The 21,214-nt window shown below is 39.5% G+C and overlaps 1 protein-coding gene across 1 annotated transcript in view; it reads left to right on the top strand.

The window, feature by feature from the left end:
• Positions 1-10,286, top strand: part of LOC127428788 (uncharacterized) — a 71,437-nt gene extending 61,151 nt beyond the window's left edge. The window contains exons 36-40 of the mRNA XM_051677383.1: positions 957-1,078; positions 1,804-2,030; positions 9,076-9,233; positions 9,756-9,859; positions 9,991-10,286. Of these exons, the coding sequence (XP_051533343.1) occupies positions 957-1,078; positions 1,804-2,030; positions 9,076-9,233; positions 9,756-9,859; positions 9,991-10,286 (907 nt within the window). The remainder of the gene's footprint in view (positions 1-956; positions 1,079-1,803; positions 2,031-9,075; positions 9,234-9,755; positions 9,860-9,990) is intronic.
• Positions 10,287-21,214: the final 10,928 nt, after the last annotated feature.

Below are 21,214 nucleotides of genomic sequence, written 5' to 3'. Positions count from 1 at the left end.
CGTAATCAAAAAACAGCTGTATGATTCACACTTCTCGCAGTGGACCAGCAGTTAATGCAAGTCAAGGCAAATGCCATGTTCGTTGTTGCTGATAAATTTAAAGGAATAATTCACTTTCAAAAATGAGTCTCAAAAGTGAAAATTCTCATTATTTTAACTCTCTCATTCTCAGCGAAAATTAGTTTTTTGGGATACTTTTACAATGTACCACAGTTGCCAAAAGGTTGATGGTACACTAGCAAATTTAGAATGAATAACGACTAATGTTTTGGTCTGTTTCACACCCAAAGCAATCATATTGCTTCAGGAGACATGGATTAAACCACTGAAGTCATATAGATTACTCTTATGCTGCCTTTATGCCCTTTTTGGAGCTTAAAAGTTTTGGACACCATAGACTTACATTTAATGGAAAAAATGCCTCATACATTTGTCAAAATATCAAACAAATTTGTTCTGCTCATGTTTAATGACTAAGGCCCAATGAGCGTTAAGCTGTATCCTAAGCTTTTTTAACCGACTTTCACCATGTGGTGATCACAAGTCATCATATCTGCTTAGAACTTGTTTATTTTTATTGAGCCTACTGATTGTTTCCAAACAGGTTCCCAAACACGACTCCTGTCTGCCACTGGTCAAAACAGATAGTCCAAACTCACACCATCGATTGATCCAGAAGTCAGACCGCTCAAACAAGAAGCAATTTTTTTAAAAGCACCACAAAGTCACAGTGTTAACACTGTTCAGGAAGTCAACCTACAAATGGCTTACTTACCATTGTCTCTGTACATCAAACTAAGATAGGAGAAAGTATTAAAAAAAAAAAAAAAAAAAATACACACTGCTCCTGCTATATTCTAAATACCACATTGCTGCAAATCCAGTTCATTATTTGTCAAAACAGATTCATAAAACTGCATTTTTATTGATCCTTTTTTGTATCTGTGCTCTTTCAGTCTTCTGTGCATTAGGATCATCAAGTACTTGGTACATGCAGTCCTCTTTATTCACTGTGCGGCAGTGTTGTGGATTTCATTTGTTAAGATGTATGGATTAATGTCATGGGTGGGTGAAACAGGTAAGGGAATTATAAAACTAAGACAATTTAAAATGAATGAGTTGTAAATTCAAACTTATTAAATGGCATAAAATGTCAGGTATACATTTGTTTAATTTACCATTTTATCCGGTAAATAGTTTTTCCTGCATGTGAAATGTTTTCTTTTTTTAATTCAAATGTTTTTTAACCATGAATCCTAATAATCACTTTTTACAGTACTTTAAAAAAAGTCACAGTTTTAAATTCAGATAGTTATAGTTTTAAAACTGTTAAGAGTATGTTGGATTTGTCAGGCTAAAACTAATAGCATTAAAAGATGAAATGACAAATCTCAGGAACCCCATCCAGTGCAAAAAACAAAAACAAAAAAACATTATCATTACTGTAATGTGAAAAACATAATATACCAATTAAATCGTTAAATACTTATCTATCATTGTAGTTTTTGTTGTATTGCCTTTTAATTTATAATGATTTAAAAAAAAAAATAATTATTAAAGGTTTTTTTATTTTTAATCTTGTGCAAATATATTACTTAACAAGAATTTGGAAGGAATATGTGCTTAATTGTCTTAGTAATAATGCCACAATGCAAAAGATCTTAATCGTCCAAAAAATAGAATTAGTTTCTTGGTGAAATGTAACCTGGGTATGTTTTCATGAGATTAATGTAGATGAATTTTATGTATGGCTGCCATTTTAATTTACATTTCAAATTCAATACATCTGCTTTTTCTTTGCAGAGATTTATTCCTTCCCAGAAATGTACAGATACGCTACCTACTTGGTGTTACAAATCTACACAACAACAGGATATGGTGACATAAAGGCAGCAAACCTTGAAGAAATTATTGTATTCGTTATGTTAATGATTCTGGCAAAAATTCAAGTGAATTATAAAATGGGACTTCTCACTTCTACACAAACAAACAAGAGGGCACTGCAGGTAGCCTATGAAGAGAAGTTAGAGGTAATTTTAAACACTGCATCTTTGAAAACTACTATTTAAAGTGCATATAACTAGGGCTACACAATAAATTGAATAAATAATCAAGATTACAACTACAATTCATTTATTTTTCATGCCACTAAGAGGGCCAATGTGAAGTTGACTGTTCATTCTTGATTTAGTATTGTACTGTATAAAACAGCAGTATAGTAATATAGTAATTCAGGAACACAGATCTCAGGTCTTTGGACGTAGCCTACATACAGTATAGTACACACAAAATATTTCAGTTTAACCCTTTAAACTTTTTTTTTTTTTTTTAAGATTTTTAAAGAGTTTCAGCGGCATATCCAAAATTAAAGGCCTATAACAAAAAACAAAAAAACAAACAAACAAAAAAACAAGGGGTGTACCCTCTGAGACAGTTCTGTGAATGAATCTGCACATTCTTTGTGTTCATTCTTCCTATTGACTGGGTTTAGTTTACAAAGTATTTTCTGTTATGTAACTTTGCTTCACAAATTTGTGAGGCAAAATTGAGCAATCCGATGGCAAAGTTGTCATGGGGGCTCGTGGGCGTTCATGGACCTTTTGAGTTTAAAGGGATTGTCGCTGGTTGGCGCTTTCATGGATGGGAATAATGTGCATGTTTAATAATAGATAAATTAGGAAGAGTAATTATTGTTTTAGCTGAAATTCAAGGGCAAAGGCTGATTTTGGCTAATATTTACGCACCTAACGCTGATGATCAGGGCTTTTTTATAGATCTTGAAGGGATGTTGCAAGCCGCTGGCATCCGTCATGATATAATATTGGGAGGAGACTTTAATCTTTTGATGGATTCAGTCCTTGATCATAGTGAAGCAAAAGTGTGTAAACCCCCTAGAGCAACATTGACGCATCACAGGATGTGAAAAATCTTGGTCTTACAGATATTTGGAGACTTTTGAACCCATCCAGTAGGGACTATAAATTTTTTTCATCAGTCCATAAGGTTTATTCTAGAATAGATTTTTGTTTTTTTGATATCCAAATCCCTCATTTCATCCATTGTTGATTGCTCAATTGGAAACATTTTAGTCTCAGATCATGCCCTGGTGAGTTTAAAGGTGATGCCACATATAGAGAAAAAGAAGTCATATAGTTGGCGCCTTAATGTATCCCTTCTGCAAAATCCTGATTTCCAACAAATGTTAAAGACTGAAGTCAGTGATTATATGAAGACCAACTGGTCCTCAGTATCCTCTGTGGGCATGGCTTGGGAGGCACTTAAGGTGGTTCTTAGGGGTCGGGTCATACAGTATGCCTTATTCATCAAAAAATCCAAAGCATAAGGAAATATTAAAAGTGCAGAGGAAGAACTGAAGCGCCGTATGTCAGCTGATGGCCTTAGAGAATTGACCCGATTGAAATATAGATATAATACTATTTTGTCGCGGAAAGTGGAGTTTTGATTGTTCAGGGCAAGACAGTCATACTTTGAGTCGGGTGACAGGGAAGCTTTTGGCTAGATATATAAAGCAGAGAGAGTCTTTTTCTACCATTCCCTCAGTGAAATCTGCTGATGGTGAAATATTTACCACAGCCATTGATATTAATAATGCCTTTAAAGAATTCTATATTGATCTTTATAGTTCCACGTCTTCATCTACTGATGAAGATATTAGAAACTCTGTGGAACCATTAGATCTTCCTAAACTGATGATTGAGCAAAAAAACTCTCTTGATTCTGAGATAAACTTGGAGGAGCTTGAATCGGTAATTAAGTCCCTACCTACTGGCAAGTCTCCGGGGCCAGATGGTTTTGCCGCAGAATTTTTTAGATCCTATGCTACAGAACTGGCTCCACTTTTGTTACAAGTTTATACTGAATCATTAAAGAATGGAAAGCTTCCACCAACCATGACACAAGCCCGGGTCAGTCTGATTCTTAAAAAGGACAAAGATCCAAGCGAGTGTAAAAGTTACTGTCCAATCTCCCTGATCCGACTAGATGTATAAATAGTGTCAAAAATTTTGGCTAACCGATTAAGTTATGACATCTCTTATACTTATAGATCAGGTGGGGTTTATTCGGGGCCGTAACTCTTCTGATAACATTAGGCGTCTCATTAATATCATATGGTCAGTAGCGAATGATCAATCCCCGATCGCTGCCATATCACTTGATGCCGAAAAGGCATTTGATATGGTAGAATGGGATTATCTTTTTAAGATTCTGGAAATGCATGGGTTCGGGAGTACATTTATTGGTTGGATTAAGTTACTTTATAGACACCTTGTAGCAGCGGTACAAACAAATGGATTAATTTCAGATTATTTTACTCTGGATAGGGGCACTCGGCAGGGTTGCCCTCTTTCCCCATTATTGTTCTGTCTTGCCCTGGAACCATTAGCAGCCGCGATAAGAAAGGAGGATGATTTTCCAGGGGTGACAGCGGGAGGTGTGGCGCATAAGCTTCTGCTTTACGCAGATGATATTTTATTATTTGTCTCTGAACCTACTAGATCTATGCCTTGCCTCCACAGAATTATTAATTACTTTTCCAAGTTCTCAGGATACAGAGTCAATTGGTCTAAATCCAAAGCTTTGGTGCTGACAGCGTACTGCCCAGAAACGGCTTCCCAGCCGGGCGCCTTCCAGTTGCCCAAACAGGGCATTAAGTATTTGGGGATTTTATTCCCAGCAAATTTGTCTGACATATTTCATTAATTTTGACCCTTTAATAAAAAGGTTTTCGAGCGATGTGGGCAGGTGGGCTTCATTACATTTATCGATGATTGGGAAGGTTAATGTTATTAAAATGAATTGTATTCCAAAATTCAACTACCTGCTTCAGTCTCTCCCTGTAGATGTCCCCCTCTCTTATTTCAAGCAATTTGATAGCATAGCGAAGTCCTTTATTTGGAATGGTAAGCACCCCAGATTAAATTTCAATAAGTTACATAGGCCAATTGACAATGGTGGGTTAGGCCTACCCAAGATTTTGTTTTATTATTATGCGTTCGGTCTTAGACATTTGGCTCATTGGTCGCTTCCACCTGAGAGAGCCCCTCCCTGGTTTTGTATTGAAAAGGAAGTTCTTGCCCCTATTTCACCACTGCAAAGCCTTTCGATCAAACTAGCCGGAGAGGTTAAGTCGCACCCCATTATTTTGCATTTGCACTCGATATTGACAAAAGTGTCCAGAGTGTTTAATTTGGATATTTATTTAAACGCAGCCTCGAGCATATAGCTGAACCCTAAACTATGTGTTAATAAGTCCCCTTTTTTTGGTCAGATTGGATTGTGAGGGGGGTTAATGCACTTGGTGACCTATATGAGGGTGGAGTATTGAGACCTTTTGAAAATTTGGTTCAACATTTTGGCATTCCCAGATCTCAGTTTTATAAGTATTTACAGCTTCGCCACCTACTCTGCACTATTTTTGGGAGTGGCACGCACCTCCCTAAAGCGGCAGGTGCTTTGGGAGAGGTGATTGCTGCTTTTGGAAAAGGCCATGAAGCATCAGTGTATTACTCCCTACTAATTCAGAGTCTGGGGGATGGAGCCTTGACTTCTCTCAAGAGAGTATGGGAAAAAGATTTGAATTTGGTATTGGAGGATGGAGTGTGGACTAAGATTCTTAAAAATGTCAAGTCTGTATCTAGAGATGCAAGGGTTCGCCTTGTGCAATTTAAGATTTTACATAGATTTTATTGGACCCCCTCTAGATTATATAGGCTTGGTCTTAAAGACACACCCACTTGCTGGCGATGCCAATCAGAAGTTGGAGACACTACCCATGTCTTTTGGGGATGTGTTAAGATCCAGGAGTTTTGGTTGAGGGTTCAGAGGTATTTGTGTGATGTTTTGAACACTCAGGTTTTGCTTTGTCCCAGACTCTGTATTTTGGGTAATGGGGCAGTCATGCATTTAGGGGATAATCACGTAAAAAATTGGGTTCTGACCAGTCTCATGATCGGCAGGCAAGTAATTTTAAGGGGTTGGAAGTCAAGTGGAGCACCCTCTTTTTCGGAGTGGTGTGTGGAAATGGGGAGGATAGCTGCATTTGAAGAGGCGATAAGTAGAAGGCTGGGGTTTAGGGACTTATTTGTTAAAAAATGGGGCAAATATTTAGTTGTTTGGGGGGGACTCTCTGGGAGGGGATGTGGAGAGTGTAGTTTCGTATAATCGTGTATGTTTATTATTATTTTATTTATTTGTTTGTATATATATATATATATGTATATATATAATTTTTTATTTTTTGGGGGGGGGGGGGGGGGATTGTGTGTGTGTTATGTGGGACCACAAGGGTGTTCATTAGGGGTCAGGGTGGGATTGTATTAGTAGGGTTTAAATGTAAAATGTTGATTCTTGATATATGTGTTGAGTTTTTTCCACTGTCACGTGCATATGGATCAATAAATATGTTAATTACAAACATAAAAAAAAAAATACAAGCGGTAACACTTTAAAATAAGGTTACATTTGTTAACATTAGTTAACAACATTAGTTAACATAAACTAACAATAAACAATACTTTTACAGCAAAAAAAAAAAAAAGAAAACTAGGGGTGTACAAGATCTCATTCAGTTCCATTCTTTGTTATTTGAGTCATCATCGAGTCTGTGTCATGCACTTGGCACCATCTGCTGGTAGCCATACAGTGCATCCGGAAAGTATTCACAGTGCTTCACTTTTTCCACATTTTGTTATGTTACAGCCTTATTCCAAAATGGATTAAATTCATTATTTTCCTCAAAATTCTACAAACAATACCCCATAATGACAACGTGATAGAAGTTTGTTTGAAATCTTTGCAAATTTATTGAAGGAAAAAAAAAAAAATCACATGTACATAAGTATTCACAGCCTTTGCTCAATACTTTGTTGAAGCACCTTTGGCACCAATTACAGCCTCAAGTCTTTTTGAGTATGATGCTACAAGCTTGGCACACCTATTTTTGGGCAGTTTCTCCCATTCTTCTTTGCAGGACCTCTCAAGCTCCATCAGATTGGATGAGGAGCGTCGGTGCACAGCCATTTTCAGGTCTCTCCAGAGATGTTCAATCGGGTTCAAGTCTGGGCTCTGGCTGGGCCACTCAAGGACATTCACAGAGTTCTTCCATAGCCACTCCTTTGTTATCTTGGCTGTGTGCTTAGGGTCGTTGTCCTGTTGGAAGATGAACCTTCGCCCCAGTCTGAGGTCCAGAGCGCTCTGGAGCAGGTTTTCATAAAGGATGTCTCTGTACATTGCTGCATTCATCTTTCCCTCGATCCTGACTAGTCTCCCAATTCCTGCCGCTGAAAAACATCCCCACAGCATGATGCTGCCACCACCATGCTTCACTGTAGGGATGGTATTGGCCAGGTGATGAGCGGTGCCTGGTTTCCTCCAGACATGATGCTTGCCGTTCAGGCCAAAGAGTTCAATCTTTGTTTCTCATGGTCTGAGAGTCCTTCAGGTGCCTTTTGGCAAACTCCAGGCGGGCTGTCCATGTGCCTTTTACTGAGGAGTGGCTTCAGTCTGGCCACTCTACCATACAGGCCTGATTGGTAGAGTGCTGCAGAGATGGTTGTTCTTCTGGAAGGTTCTCCTCTCTCCACAGAGAAACGCTGGAGCTCTGTCAGAGTGACAGTCGGGTTCTTGGTCACCTCCCTGACTAAGGCCCTTCTCCCCCGATCACTCAGTTTGGCCGGGCGGCCAGCTCTAGGAAGAGTCCTGGTGGTTCCAAACTTCTTCCATTTACGGATGATGGAGGCCACTGTGCTCATTGGGACCTTCAATGCTGCAGAAATTTTTCTGTACGCTTCCCCAGATCTGTGCCTTGATACAATCCTGTCTCGGAGGTCTGCAGACAATTCCTTGGACTTCATGGCTTGGTTTGTGCTCTGACATGCACTGTTAGGTGTGTGCCTTTCCAAATCATGTCCAGTCAACTGAATTTACCACAGGTGGACTCCAATCAAGTTGTAGAAACATCTCAAGGATGATCATTGGAAACAGGATGCACCTGAGCTCAATTTTGAGTGTCATGGCAAAGGCTGTGAATACTTATGTACATGTGATTTTTTTTTTTTCCTTTTTTTATTTTAATAAATTTGCAAAGATTTCAAACAAACTTCTTTCATGTTGTCATTATGGGGTATTGTTTGTAGAATTTTGAGGAAAATAATGAATTTAATCCATTTTGGAATAAGGCTGTAACATAACAAAATGTGGAAAAAATTAAGCACTGTGAATACTTTCCGGATGAACTGTAGGCAATTACAGTGAACGATCCTCTCTGCCCACATTTGGATAACTTCCACCTCTGGTTGCAGCTGCCTAAATCCTAAAACGATTGGTTTAGTGTTCAATGACATCAGACAACATATTACATCATTTATGATGAAGTCACCTGATCCAGGAAAACTAATGTGTTTTTAACCAGATAGCACATTATGTGTTGTGTGCACATTGTGCTTTGTGTGGATTATCTAATGATCTATGCATCCAATTACCTTGTGTGTGGGATAGTTTTAAAGATAATCACCTCTTGTACCTAATGGTATGTGATATTTTATGTTCTCTTTATTTTTAATGAAGTTATAAGCAAAAACGCAGCACATAAGCAACACTTGTTTACATGTAACATGTATGTCAAAGACATACTGTATACTTAGCTATTAATTGCTATAATTTTGCCTGTGATTAAAAAAAAAGGCTGGTCTTACTCTACTCTTTGAAAGTTTTCCAACAAAATGACACATGGCTATTTGATCAGTTAAAATTATTCAGATCAAAATTATTTATAAATGTTCAAAACGGAACACTTCAGTTTTGGTCATAATGCCTACGTGCATTCAAAAATACATGTTCTAAGCTTTAAAATGATACCTATTTTGTGTTTCTCGCGGGTCCATCTGAGCTTAAAGTTAATAAATAATCGCAATGACAATATCAAGGGAAATAATCAACAATTATGATATTTATCATAGTCTTGCAGCCCTGCATTTGATTCTTATTATATTTGACCATTTACCAGTAATTCATACACTAGTAGTGGCTTATTTTTGAAAAACCTTTCTATTTCAGACTATTCAGACATACATGATTGATAAGAAAATCCCATCTGCACTGCAAAAACGTGTGATGCAATTTTACAATTATCGATGGAATCGCACCAATGGGACAGATGCTGAAGTTTTGTTCAAAGACATCCCCCACTGTTTGAAAATGGAGATTTTGTCAAGGTAAACAAGACTACCAGGCTTTTTTGAGAGACAAGACAAAATGATTATCTGGTAACCAACAGCATGAAACAGATTTACCGGTACACATTTGGCAGTAACTTTTACCCAAAGAAACTTACTTTAGTGTATTCAGATGCTTTCAACAGACATTAAATGGATATTTCACCCAAAAAGTCAGTCATCATCCTAACATTTCCTTTTGTGTTCCACGGAAGAACGAAAATCACACAGGTTTGGAACAACATGAGGGTGAGTAAATGATGACAGAACTTTCATTTTTGGGTGAACTATACCTTTAATATGAAAATAATTCAACAATATATCGGTGACCATATTGCTATCGGCAATAATTAGCATTTTTTTAAATGATCGTATCTGATTAAGTCAGCATTGCAAGCTGACCTTTTGTTCTATTTAAATCAATTCTCCAGTTTAAATTTTAATATACTCTTTATCTATACAAGGCTTAAAAAGAACTAAACAGTTATCCATTTTCACAATATTATTTTGTTTTTAATGTAGAATCTGCATAAAGCTTTTGAGAAAACATCAGCTGTTCAGTCATCTCCCAGAACCTTTTCTCAGGGAACTTTCCACAAGAATGCTCATCAGATGCTTCCCTGTTGGTGAGTGTTTGTCAAATATTTCATATTTAAATGGATGAGAAACATAATCGCCCACCCAGTTTACAGTCTCTGTATTGAAGGACTAAAGTTAGACATTGGTTCATTGTCTTTAATTTGTTTTGCTTTGTCAGGAGAATACATTTACAGAAAGGGAGACACTGGCACTGGAATGTTCTTGATATTAATTGGCAAGGTAAAGCTGTGTCCAGACACAAGAGGCACAAAGATCATTGAGCGTCTCTCTGCAGGAGCAGCTTTTGGGGATCAATTCTTACTGAAACGTGCGCTCTACAGAGACACCGCCATTGCTGAAAACTATGTGGATATTGCCATTCTCTCCAAAGACTCTTTTGAGGATGTAGGTCTCTTATATCCAACTGTTATGAGCAAGCTGCTGAAGACAGCCGCTGATATTCTGAAGCTGTAGTGTACTTGTCAAGCTTCTTTATAGGGACTAATACAGTAGTAGTTGCTTCAATTAATAACAAAGTCCCCTCAGCTGATGAAAGCAATATTCTAGCTGAATACTGTCAATTTTGTACTGTAATAGTAGTCAGTTAAATAGATCACTATATAGTAAGTTTGTTTTTAAATGTGATTTTTAGTCCACCCTGTTGATAAAAGCAGAAGTAGTTTGTTCATTGGCTATGTTCTATTGTAACTGAATGTCATTTAAATGAGTTTATGGATACTGTTATATTTTTGCACTGTGTATTGATGGCAATGCCTGAGAAATTTAAACCACTATAGACTCCTAACTTTGTAATATATTTATGCAGTTAGTTTTAACAGCTGTGAAGCCTTTTATAGATGTATCTGGCTAAATAACAAAAATGCAGAATAAAATAAAATAAATGTTTAAATCAAACTTGACTTATTATTACTCTGTGCTTTTCTAGGGCTGTCCATTGATTTAAACCAAGTCTTTCTAGCAAGTCAGTCCAATTGCAGCCATATTTGGAACACTGTCTGGAAGCCATTTCATTCATGAAAATGCAGATTCTATCTACTTAAATGGAGGAAAACCGAAGTCTCAAAAACGGTTGGTCAAGATTATTATCAAAGAATATTTCAAATCAGCAGTAAAATCTGACAACACTGTAATCCTAAATTGTGCTTCTTTAACTCAGATTACACAAAAAAAAAAAGCAATTTTCTGGCAATACCTGTAATGCGGAACTTCCTTTCTACATCCGTTGACGGTTGGGCATTCCAATTTCTCTGATTCAATTTAATGTACCACTTGCACTGAGCCTCATGATGTACTTCTGCTTTGAAATAGTGAGGCCTGCTAGTTTTCAGTTAAATGTGTTTACATGCACAGTAGTTGCCTAAACGCCACTTAAAATTAGTGTTTAAAAGAGTATTTTAAAGTATGGATCTTTTATATAGGAGAAGTAGTATTCTGAACATTACCATGTACAGCTTCAAAATTCAGTGGAAGAACAGTTTTCAGAGCTTTAATTCAGCCCGAGCCGATCTGAGAAAGCAATGGCTGGTATACAGTTGTGCTCAAAATTTTGCATACCCTTGGAGAATTGGTAATATATGTACCATTTTTAAAGAAAACATGAGTGAGCAGGCAAAACACATTTCTTTTATTTCTTAGGGGATTCATATTAAACTAAGTTATTACAGGATGCCACAATCATAAAACAAAACATGGCAACAAAGAAAAATAAAATAAAATGACCCCTGTTCAAAAGTCTGCATACCCTTAGTTCTTAATACCGTGTATTGTCCCCTTTAGCATCAATGACAGCGTGCAGTCTTTTGTAATAATTGTCTATGAGGCCCCAAATTCTTGCAGGTGGTATAGCTGCCCATTCGTCTTGGCAAAATACCTCCAGGTCATGCAAAGTCTTTGGTTGTCTTGCATGAACCACACGTTTGAGATCTCCCCAGAGTGGCTCGATGATACTAAGGTCAGGAGACTGTGATGGCCACTCCAGAACCTTCACCTTTTTCTGCTGTAACCACTGGAGGGTCAACTTGGCCTTGTGCTTAGGGTCATTGTCGTGCTGGAAAGTCCAAGAGCGAACGCTGCGCATGGGACGTGCAGAAGAATGCAAATTGTCTGCCAGTATTTTCTGATAACATGCTACATTCATCTTGCCATCAGTTTTCATAAGATTCCCCGTGCCTTTAGAGCTCACACACCCCCAAAACATCAGTGAGCCACCACCATGCTTCACAGCGGGGATGGTATTCTTTTCACTATAGGCCTTGTTGACCCTTCTCCAAACAAAGCTCTATTTTGGTCTCGTCACTCCAAATTACAGTGTGCCAGAAGCTGTGAGGCATGTCAAGGTGTTGTCGGCATATTATAACCGGGCTTTTTTGTGGCATTGGCGCAGTAAAGGCTTCTTTCTGGCAGCTCGACCATGCAGCTAATTTTTGTTCAAGTATCGTCGTATTGTGCTCCTTGAAACAACCACACCGTCTTTTTCCAGAGCAGCCTGTATTTCTCCTGAGGTTACCTGTGGGTTTTTCTTTGTATCCCGAACAATTCTTCTGGCAGTTATGGCTGAAGTCTTGCTTGGTCTACCTGACCTTGGCTTGGTATCAAGAGATCCCCAAATTTTCCACTTCTTAATAAGTGACTGAATAGTACTGACTGGCATTTTCAAGGCTTTGGATATCTTTTTATATCCTTTTCCATCTTTATAAAGTTCCATTACCTTGTTACTCAGGTCTTTTGACAGTTTTTCTGCTCCCCATGGCTCAGTAGCCTGCTCAGTGTATCCACGTGAGAGCTAACAAACTCATTGACTATTTATACACAGACACTAATTGCAATTTAAAAAGCCACAGGTGTGGGAAATTAACCTTTAATTGCCATTTAAACCTGTGTGTGTCACCTTGTGTTTCTGAAACAAGGCCAAACATTCAAGAGTATGTAAACTTTTGATCAGGGCCATTTGGGTGATTTCTGTTATCATTATGATTTAAAAAGGAGCCAAACAACTATGTGAAAATAAATGGCTTCATATGATCACTATCCTTAAATAAAAGTCAGTTTTTTTTTTTGCATGATCAGTCATATTTTCAAAATCAATGCCAAAATTTCACAATTTCTGCCAGGGTATGCAAATTTTTGTATACTCCAATCCAAGCACATTTCACCATTGAAATGGAGTCACATGGAGGTCTGTAGCAGACATTTAACCACAGTTCAGCTCAAAACGCAAATGACAAATGTTGGAATGAGACAAGGGGTGTCAGCACCAGCGGCACTCTTTGAATTAAACAACTACTTGCATCAGTCACTGCTGTGTTCCATGTGTGAGGGAGGAGTCACGATCAATGCATGCATCAACCTGTTTTTATTAAATGTATGTTTTAATCTTTATTTTGTATCACTGTTTCACTGATAAGTACTGTATATTGAAAAAATTTGAAATGCAAATGCACAAGTAAGAGCTGCTAAAGATAATGAGTTATAACATTTAAAATAGATTAAAGGTGTACTCTGGGATTCCTTGAGAAATGCTCCAGATATTTGAACTCAACTGCCAAAACAAACACACCCCTCCCTTTAGTGCTCCTTTGGAAGCTCCGCCCCCCCAAATTCATGCATGCAAATTCATTCCTTTTACCTCTTGGAGGTCTCTCCACCGCTGAAAATCCTCGCCGATGTTGACGTGGCTCCTAGCTCTCGACTTATCATAATCCTTTTTTAGTTTATATTTGTCTGACTTTTTTTTCTCTTGGTCTGTTTCTCAGCCATTTGTCCTCCTTGGAGTTTAGAAAGTTCGCATCGGCCAGATTTGCCTTTGCCCTTCTATTGAATTTCCCTCTCGCTCTGCCCCCACCCCCTATCCTGTGCACGCATAAGAACCACCCCCTGTTGCTGATTGGCTGGATAAGTTTTGTGTGGATAGGTCTAATCCACTTTGTTTTTGTCCCATTAATGGAGCCAGGGCTGTGTACAAATACTAGGTTTTTTTTTCAGCCCACCCACAGAACGGACATCTAGCAGACTGTGAGGAGATATTTGCAGAATTTGACAAAAAGTGTATTGGATTAGAATTACTGAGTGCACCTTTAAATATATGTTGTGTGGTTAAATGTATTTTAGTGCAGTTATTTATTTATTTAATTTGATAATACAACTGCTGAGTGATTTTTAAAGCATGGTCAGAGTAAGATAATGCTAATGTATTTATCAATAAATACATCTGGGACATTTATCCAAAGAAAGGTAATTTACAATCATTGTATGGTGGACTTTATCGTTTAAATCTAAACTGGTATGAAATATCATCAATGAATGAAACGCATGTTAATGAGATGGCCAGACTGCTGCAGGTTATATACACTATATTGCCAAAAGTATTGGCTCACCCATCCAAATAATTGAATTCAGGTGTTCCAATCACTTCCATGGCCACAGGTGTATAAAATGAAGCACCTAGGCATGCAGACTGCTTCTACAAACATTTGTGAAAGAATGGGCCGCTCTCAGGAGCTCAGTGAATTCCAGCGTGGTACTGTGATAGGATGCCACCTGTGCAACAAGTCCAGTCGTGAAATTTCCTCGCTACTAAATATTCCACAGTCAACTGTCAGTGGTATTATAACAAAGTGGAAGCGATTGGGAATGACAGCAACTCAGCCACGAAGTGGTAGGCCACGTAAAATGACAGAGCGGGGTCAGCGGATGCTGAGGCGCATAGTGCGCAGAGGTCGCCAACTTTCTGCAGAGTCAATCGCTACAGACCTCCAAAGTTCATGTGGCCTTCAGATTAGCTCAAGAACAGTGCGTAGAGAGCTTCATGGAATGGGTTTCCATGGCCGAGCAGCTGCATCCAAGCCATGCATCACCAAGTGCAATGCAAGCGTCGGATGCAGTGGTGTAAAGCACGCCGCCACTGGACTCTAGAGCAGTGGAGACGTGTTCTCTGGAGTGACGAATCACGCTTCTCCATCTGGCAATCTGATGGACGAGTCTGGGTTTGGTGGTTGCCAGGAGAACGGTACTTGTCTGACTGCATTGTGCCAACTGTGAAGTTTGGTGGAGGGGGGATTATAGTGTGGGGTTGTTTTTCTGGAGCTGGGCTTGGCCCCTTTGTTCCAGTGAAAGGAACTCTGAATGCTTCAGCATACCAAGAGATTTTGGACAATTCCATGCTCCTAACTTTGTGGGAACAGTTTGGGGATGGCCCCTTCCTGTTCCAACATGACTGCACACCAGTGCACAAAGCAAGGTCCATAAAGACATGGATGAGCGAGTTTGGTGTGGAAGAACTTGACTGGCCTGCACAGAGTCCTGACCTCAACCCGATAGAGCACCTTTGGGATGAATTAGAGCGAAGACTGCGAGCCAGGCCTTCTCGTCCAACATCAGTGTCTGACCTCACAAATGCGCTTCTGGAAGAATGGTCAAAAATTCCCATAAACACACTCCTAAACCTTGTGGAAAGCCTTCCCAGAAGAGTTGAAGCTGTTATAGCTGCAAAGGGTGGGCCAACGTCATATTAAACCCTATGGATTAAGAATGGGATGTCACTTAAGTTCATATGCGTCTAAAGGCAGATGAGCGAATACTTTTGGCAATATAGTGCATGTTTGATTTATTATTCAGAAGCGGAGTTTAGTTACATTTGGAAAGGAAATAATATATTTAGATGCTGATTTCAGCAAATTATAATACTGAGACATCACGTTAGCACCAGAAATATGATTTATTGATTTAATCAACTGACAGTCCAAAAAAAAAAAAAGAAATACTCTGCCTTCCCATGAATAAATCTCTGCGCGTACTCAATATATTGTTTGTTTTATTTCCATATCATTGAACATAAACCTATCACTGGATTACAGTCCACAGCAAACATGTTTTAATCAAGTCATCAGTATTTCTGAGGTAGACTTTGGCTACATCCACACTAATCCATTGAAGTTGGCAACTTTCATTTTCAGTTTCGTAACGTCATCGTTTACCAAAGTATGCAGTCCTGGAGAGCATTTTTGGATGCCGTTCTAGTGTGGATGAGAGGCGTAAACATAGCAAAATCAATGTGTTTGCCCCCTGCACTTGATTCTCAGAGGCATTTTTTTTACCGTTATAGAGGCAATTTTTTTTAGAACTCTATAATTCTATCATTCTTTTACATTAAATACTTAAATTTAACCAGTTTATTAACATTAACACGAGATAAAATCCATTAACAGGCCTAAAATTTAATATTAAGACCCACATTAAAACAGACAAAAAAAACCCCCACAAAAAACATTTTTTGCCTCAACTTTTTAAATTATGGGGGCATTTTTGTCACTTTCAGTAGCATTTGTGTCCCGAGCCCCCCCTTAATTTCTGATCCTAGTTGGAAGAGAAACCACTAAATTAATTAGACTTTTTGTAAAAACTTTACCTTGGTCAGAGGACAACTGAGACACTGGCAGCTGGCAGGAAAATGAAGCAAGCTGGTAAAGAACTTCCTTTTTGGTCACAATGGCTGCCTCACCCTCATTGAGCTTTCGCAGGGTTTCCTGCATCCAGAGAAGGGCATACTGAAAGTGTTCATTCAGATAGGAGACCGTCGCAATATGGAAAGTTTCATCTGGATCCAGTGTTATGTTGTTGTTCATTTCTGCAAAAACACACATCAATATAATACATACACAACATTGAAACCTGCAAGTCCAAACTAAACTAGGTTGTTGCATTTTCTAAAGAAAATATGAGTGATACATTCCCATGCAAACTTCCACAAACTTAGGGCATTGTGGATAGTTGCTAGGGTGTTTTTGGTGATCGTTAAGGCATTGCCAATTGGTTGCTAGCATGTTCTGGGTGGTTGCCTACTGGCCCAGTCAAAAAAGCTCACCCCTAAATCTCTATGAAATTCTGTTTCCTAGATACGGCTTGGGTCCCTTCCTTAATGCAAGTCTATGGGTTTTTTGCCCATGTTTTCTTTTACAGGATGAATCCTGTGTAATATATTTCCTGTTGAAATAGGAAGTTGGAGTGGGACAAATCGAAGAGCTTTGTTCAGTTTTTAAAATAGCCAATAGGCCCTTGTTTCCATTATAGCTTACAGGACATTCTCATTTTAGAGAGCATTTGATTGGACAAAAATGTAAACAACAAGATAATGTCATTTATATTTATTTTTTCCTGGAAGACAAACACTGTAAATTTTAAATGCATACACTATATTGCCAAAAGTATTCGCTCACCCATCCAAATAATTGAATTCAGGTGTTCCAATCACTTCCGTTGGCCACAGGTGTATAAAATGAAGCACCTAGGCATGCAGACTGCTTCTACAAACATTTGTGAAAGAATGGGCCGCTCTCAGGAGCTCAGTGAATTCCAGCGTGGTACTGTGATAGGATGCCACCTGTGCAACAAGTCCAGTCGTGAAATTTCCTCACTACTAAATATTCCACAGTCAACTGTCAGTGGTATTATAACAAAGTGGAAGCGATTGGGAATGACAGCAACTCATCCACGAAGTGGTAGGCCACGTAAAATGACAGAGCGGGGTCAGCGGATGCTGAGGCGCATAGTGGGCAGAGGTCGCCAACTTTCTGCAGAGTCAATCGCTACAGACATCCAAAGTTCATGTGGCCTTCAGATTAGCTCAAGAACAGTGCGTAGAGAGCTTCATGGAATGGGTTTCCATGGCCGAGCAGCTGCATCCAAGCCATACATCACCAAGTGCAATGCAAAGCGTCGGATGCAGTGGTGTAAAGCACGCCGCCACTGGACTCTAGAGCAGTGGAGACGCGTTCTCTGGAGTGACGAATCACGCTTCTCCATCTGGCAATCTGATGGACGAGTCTGGGTTTGGCGGTTGCCAGGAGAACGGTACTTGTCTGACTGCATTGTGCCAACTGTGAAGTTTGGTGGAGGGGGATTATGGTGTGGGGTTGTTTTTCAGGAGCTGGGCTTGGCCCCTTAGTTCCAGTGAAAGGAACTCTGAATGCTTCAGCATACCAAGAGATTTTGGACAATTCCATGCTCCTAACTTTGTGGGAACAGTTTGGGGATGGCCCCTTCCTGTTCCAACATGACTGCGCACCAGTGCACAAAGCAAGGTCCATAAAGACATGGATGAGCGAGTTTGGTGTGGAAGAACTTGACTGGCCTGCACAGAGTCCTGACCTCAACCCGATAGAGCACCTTTGGGATGAATTAGAGCGAAGACTGCGAGCCAGGCCTTCTCGTCCAACATCAGTGTCTGACCTCACAAATGCGCTTCTGGAAGAATGGTCAAAAATTCCCATAAACACACTCCTAAACCTTGTGGAAAGCCTTCCCAGAAGAGTTGAAGCTGTTATAGCTGCAAAGGGTGGGCCGACGTCATTTTAAACCCTATGGATTAAGAATGGGATGTCACTTAAGTTCATATGCGTCTCAAGGCAGATGAGCGAATACTTTTGGCAATATAGTGTATATCTGCTGAAAGTTCATTTTGTCCACCTTTAAGAGTACACTAGCATATAAAGTAAATGGACTCAAGCTAACAGACAAAAAAACAACAAAAAAAGCCACAACACTCCAATTTTGATTTCATGGGGTCTTTAGGGCTAGATGTTTGTTCAAATCCGGGTCAGTCTCATGACGAATTGTCACTGTAGTGACTTTTTTGCCTGCATCATAAAAACGTTACTGTCATGCAGTTCTCACCTCAGTTCGGATGATTCCGTCACAGGCCCGGCAATCTTTGGATTTATCACGCATGTTTAACCACAATATGTTTCATGATACTTAGAAATATATTCGTTTAGTTACATTATATTTTCATATCTATATTCTAGATCACCCAAGCCAATTCCATTCCTAATCCTAACAATTTATAAACAATGTAAAACATTAAACAGGCAGGTCAATGTGATCACTACAATTTTCTTTACATTGCGCTATAATATAGATACTTTTGAACACCAAATCCCACCCCTATGCCTGAATCTAACCAATAATATAACAACAATAATTGGCACTTGACATCATGGATGTCAAAGCTGTCGTAATGCTTGTTGAAGCAGCAAGTCTAAATGAGAGCAGGATTTGAGTGGATGGGGGTGCTGATCGATGCCAGATACTATTTAGTAGACGGGCCACTTCTATTAAAATTAATGGGAGAAATTGTAACGCTCAATGGTCAACAGATGTAGAAAAGGAAGTCCCCGCCTTACAGGTAAAAGAGCCAATCACCTTTTAGACACACACATCACCTGTCAATCAACTTGACAACATGCATGCACAATAGCTAGACAAGCTGAAAAAATTTAACTCTTTAGTGTAATCTGAGGTAAAGTGGCACAATTTATGATACCAATTTTCAGATTTTACTGCTGATTTGAAATATGTTCTTTAATCATAATCTTGACCAAGCGTTTGGGATATTTTGGTCTTTCCCCATTCAAGTAGACTTGTATGCAACTTGTTTACATAGTCGTTGAGTGGACTGACTTGCTTTGGATTTGTTCCGCACACAAAGCCATCACACAGTTTTGGAAGATCCAGAATACAGCACACAAACATATGCATCAGTGTTGAAGAAGTCTCAGAAGAATATGGCAGAGTAAAGTAGGCATCAGGAATATTTGTGAGGTTTGAGGTAATGTGTGGTACAATTACATCCTGGAAAGAAATACTAGGGCTTGTATCTGTCTAGTATACTAGCTAGGGTTATTGAAGAAATTATGCCATACGGTACCGGGGGCACTGAGCGTGCATTAATGGTACCAGTGGGGCTAGCACAGCCTTAGTCACAAGGTTAGCACCTATGGCTGCATGGGAGGTTACATGCTGCACAGGTGGTATGGTATAGCAGTGTTCTTGGGATGTGACATGACTTGTAAAGGAGGTATGTCTTGATGAATGAATGGAAATGGAAAGGATTCGGTGTCCAGCTGCAGGGGGTGGCAGGGAGATGTCCCTGACCGTTGCCCTACCACCAGGAGATGTTCTGGGATTAATAGGGTGAAACATCTATGATGGGTGGCTACCGATTGATGACCCCGCAGAGGTGCCACAGGCAATATTGCCCAGCAGGTTTTGAAAGCTACCTGTCCACCTGATTAGTATTTTGGGAAACAAGTGACTACCGTGAATAGGGCAGTTGGAGTCCAGGGAAGACTTGAGGACAGCTGGGAAAGGCTGGCTAACCTCAAGAAAACTCTGCACAGGGGTGGGCAGGCTAGTTACCTTACCCATAGGTCCTCATACAGGGGACACCCTAACCAAATAATAAAAAATAAAAAAACAGCCCAGTGGTCCTCCGAGAGGCAGGATGGAAGATGGACCAATTAGGATGGACTCTACTGACACGAATGGAATGACTAATGAGAAAAGGATTCTAAGGAAATGCAGTTGCATGTGGATGAGGGTAACGACCTGCGTATCCATCAAAAGATGAAATGTGGTGGAAATAGCCATCCACCGCAGCAACCACGCTCAACTCACCTAACCCTATGCGCCCCACCAAGAACAAACCACATTATAGTGACCACGAGGAGTTTACCCCATGTGACTCAAACCTCCCTAGCAACCGGGCCAATTTGGTTGCTTAGGAGACCTGGCTGGAGTCACTCAGCACGCCCTGGGATTTGAACTAGTGAGCTAGCAAACTCCAGGGGTGGTAGCCAGCGTATTTTACCACTAAGCTACCCAGGCCCCAGCCAGACACAACCTTGCACTGCGGCAGCAGGTCAGACAAGAAGGATACAGAGCTGGTTGAGCATCACAGCGCTACTGAATCCACTGTTGTAAAAGGGGCACCAAAAAGACCAGTGTCAGCAGGACAAGTCAAACCAGCGAGGTGAGGAGGATCCACAGGAGGGTACATCCTTCAATCAACAGACAAGTTAGAGAAGGCAATACAATGAGAAGGAACCAGGAAGGAGGAGGCTAGTCAAGTGGCCAAGTTCTAATGATAATGATGCATGGAGCGGACTAGATCAGGACCTCTGCTGCACTTTGAGGAGGGCAGAGAGAATCTGACAGCAGAGAAGGAAGGAGCATGAAAGTTAAGTCATTTTTATTTGTATAGTGCTTTTCACAACACACATCATTTCAAAGCAGCTTTACAGAAAATTATGCTTTAACAGAAAAAGCTGTAATATAGTAATGTCTTTGAGTCATAATAGTGCAGTTTAATTAAAAAAAAAAAACAAGATTGTAAATTGCGCCTTCAAATAAATAATAGAAAATTATTATAATTATATTTAGACCTCCAGTGAGCAAGCTTAATCTCTATGGCAAGGAACACAAAACTCCATAAGATGTTGGTTAATGGATAAAAATAACCTTGTGGGAAAGCAGGCTCACTGTGCATGCCCAGTTCAGCATGAATATTATGCCAATATTAGTTATTTATGTATAGGTCTGTGATGAGA

This window comes from Myxocyprinus asiaticus, chromosome 38 (assembly GCF_019703515.2).
Source record: "Myxocyprinus asiaticus isolate MX2 ecotype Aquarium Trade chromosome 38, UBuf_Myxa_2, whole genome shotgun sequence".
Classification (NCBI taxonomy): Eukaryota; Metazoa; Chordata; class Actinopteri; order Cypriniformes; family Catostomidae; genus Myxocyprinus; species Myxocyprinus asiaticus.
Note: the sequence above shows the minus strand (reverse complement) of the source record. Positions and strands in the feature narration are given on the sequence as shown.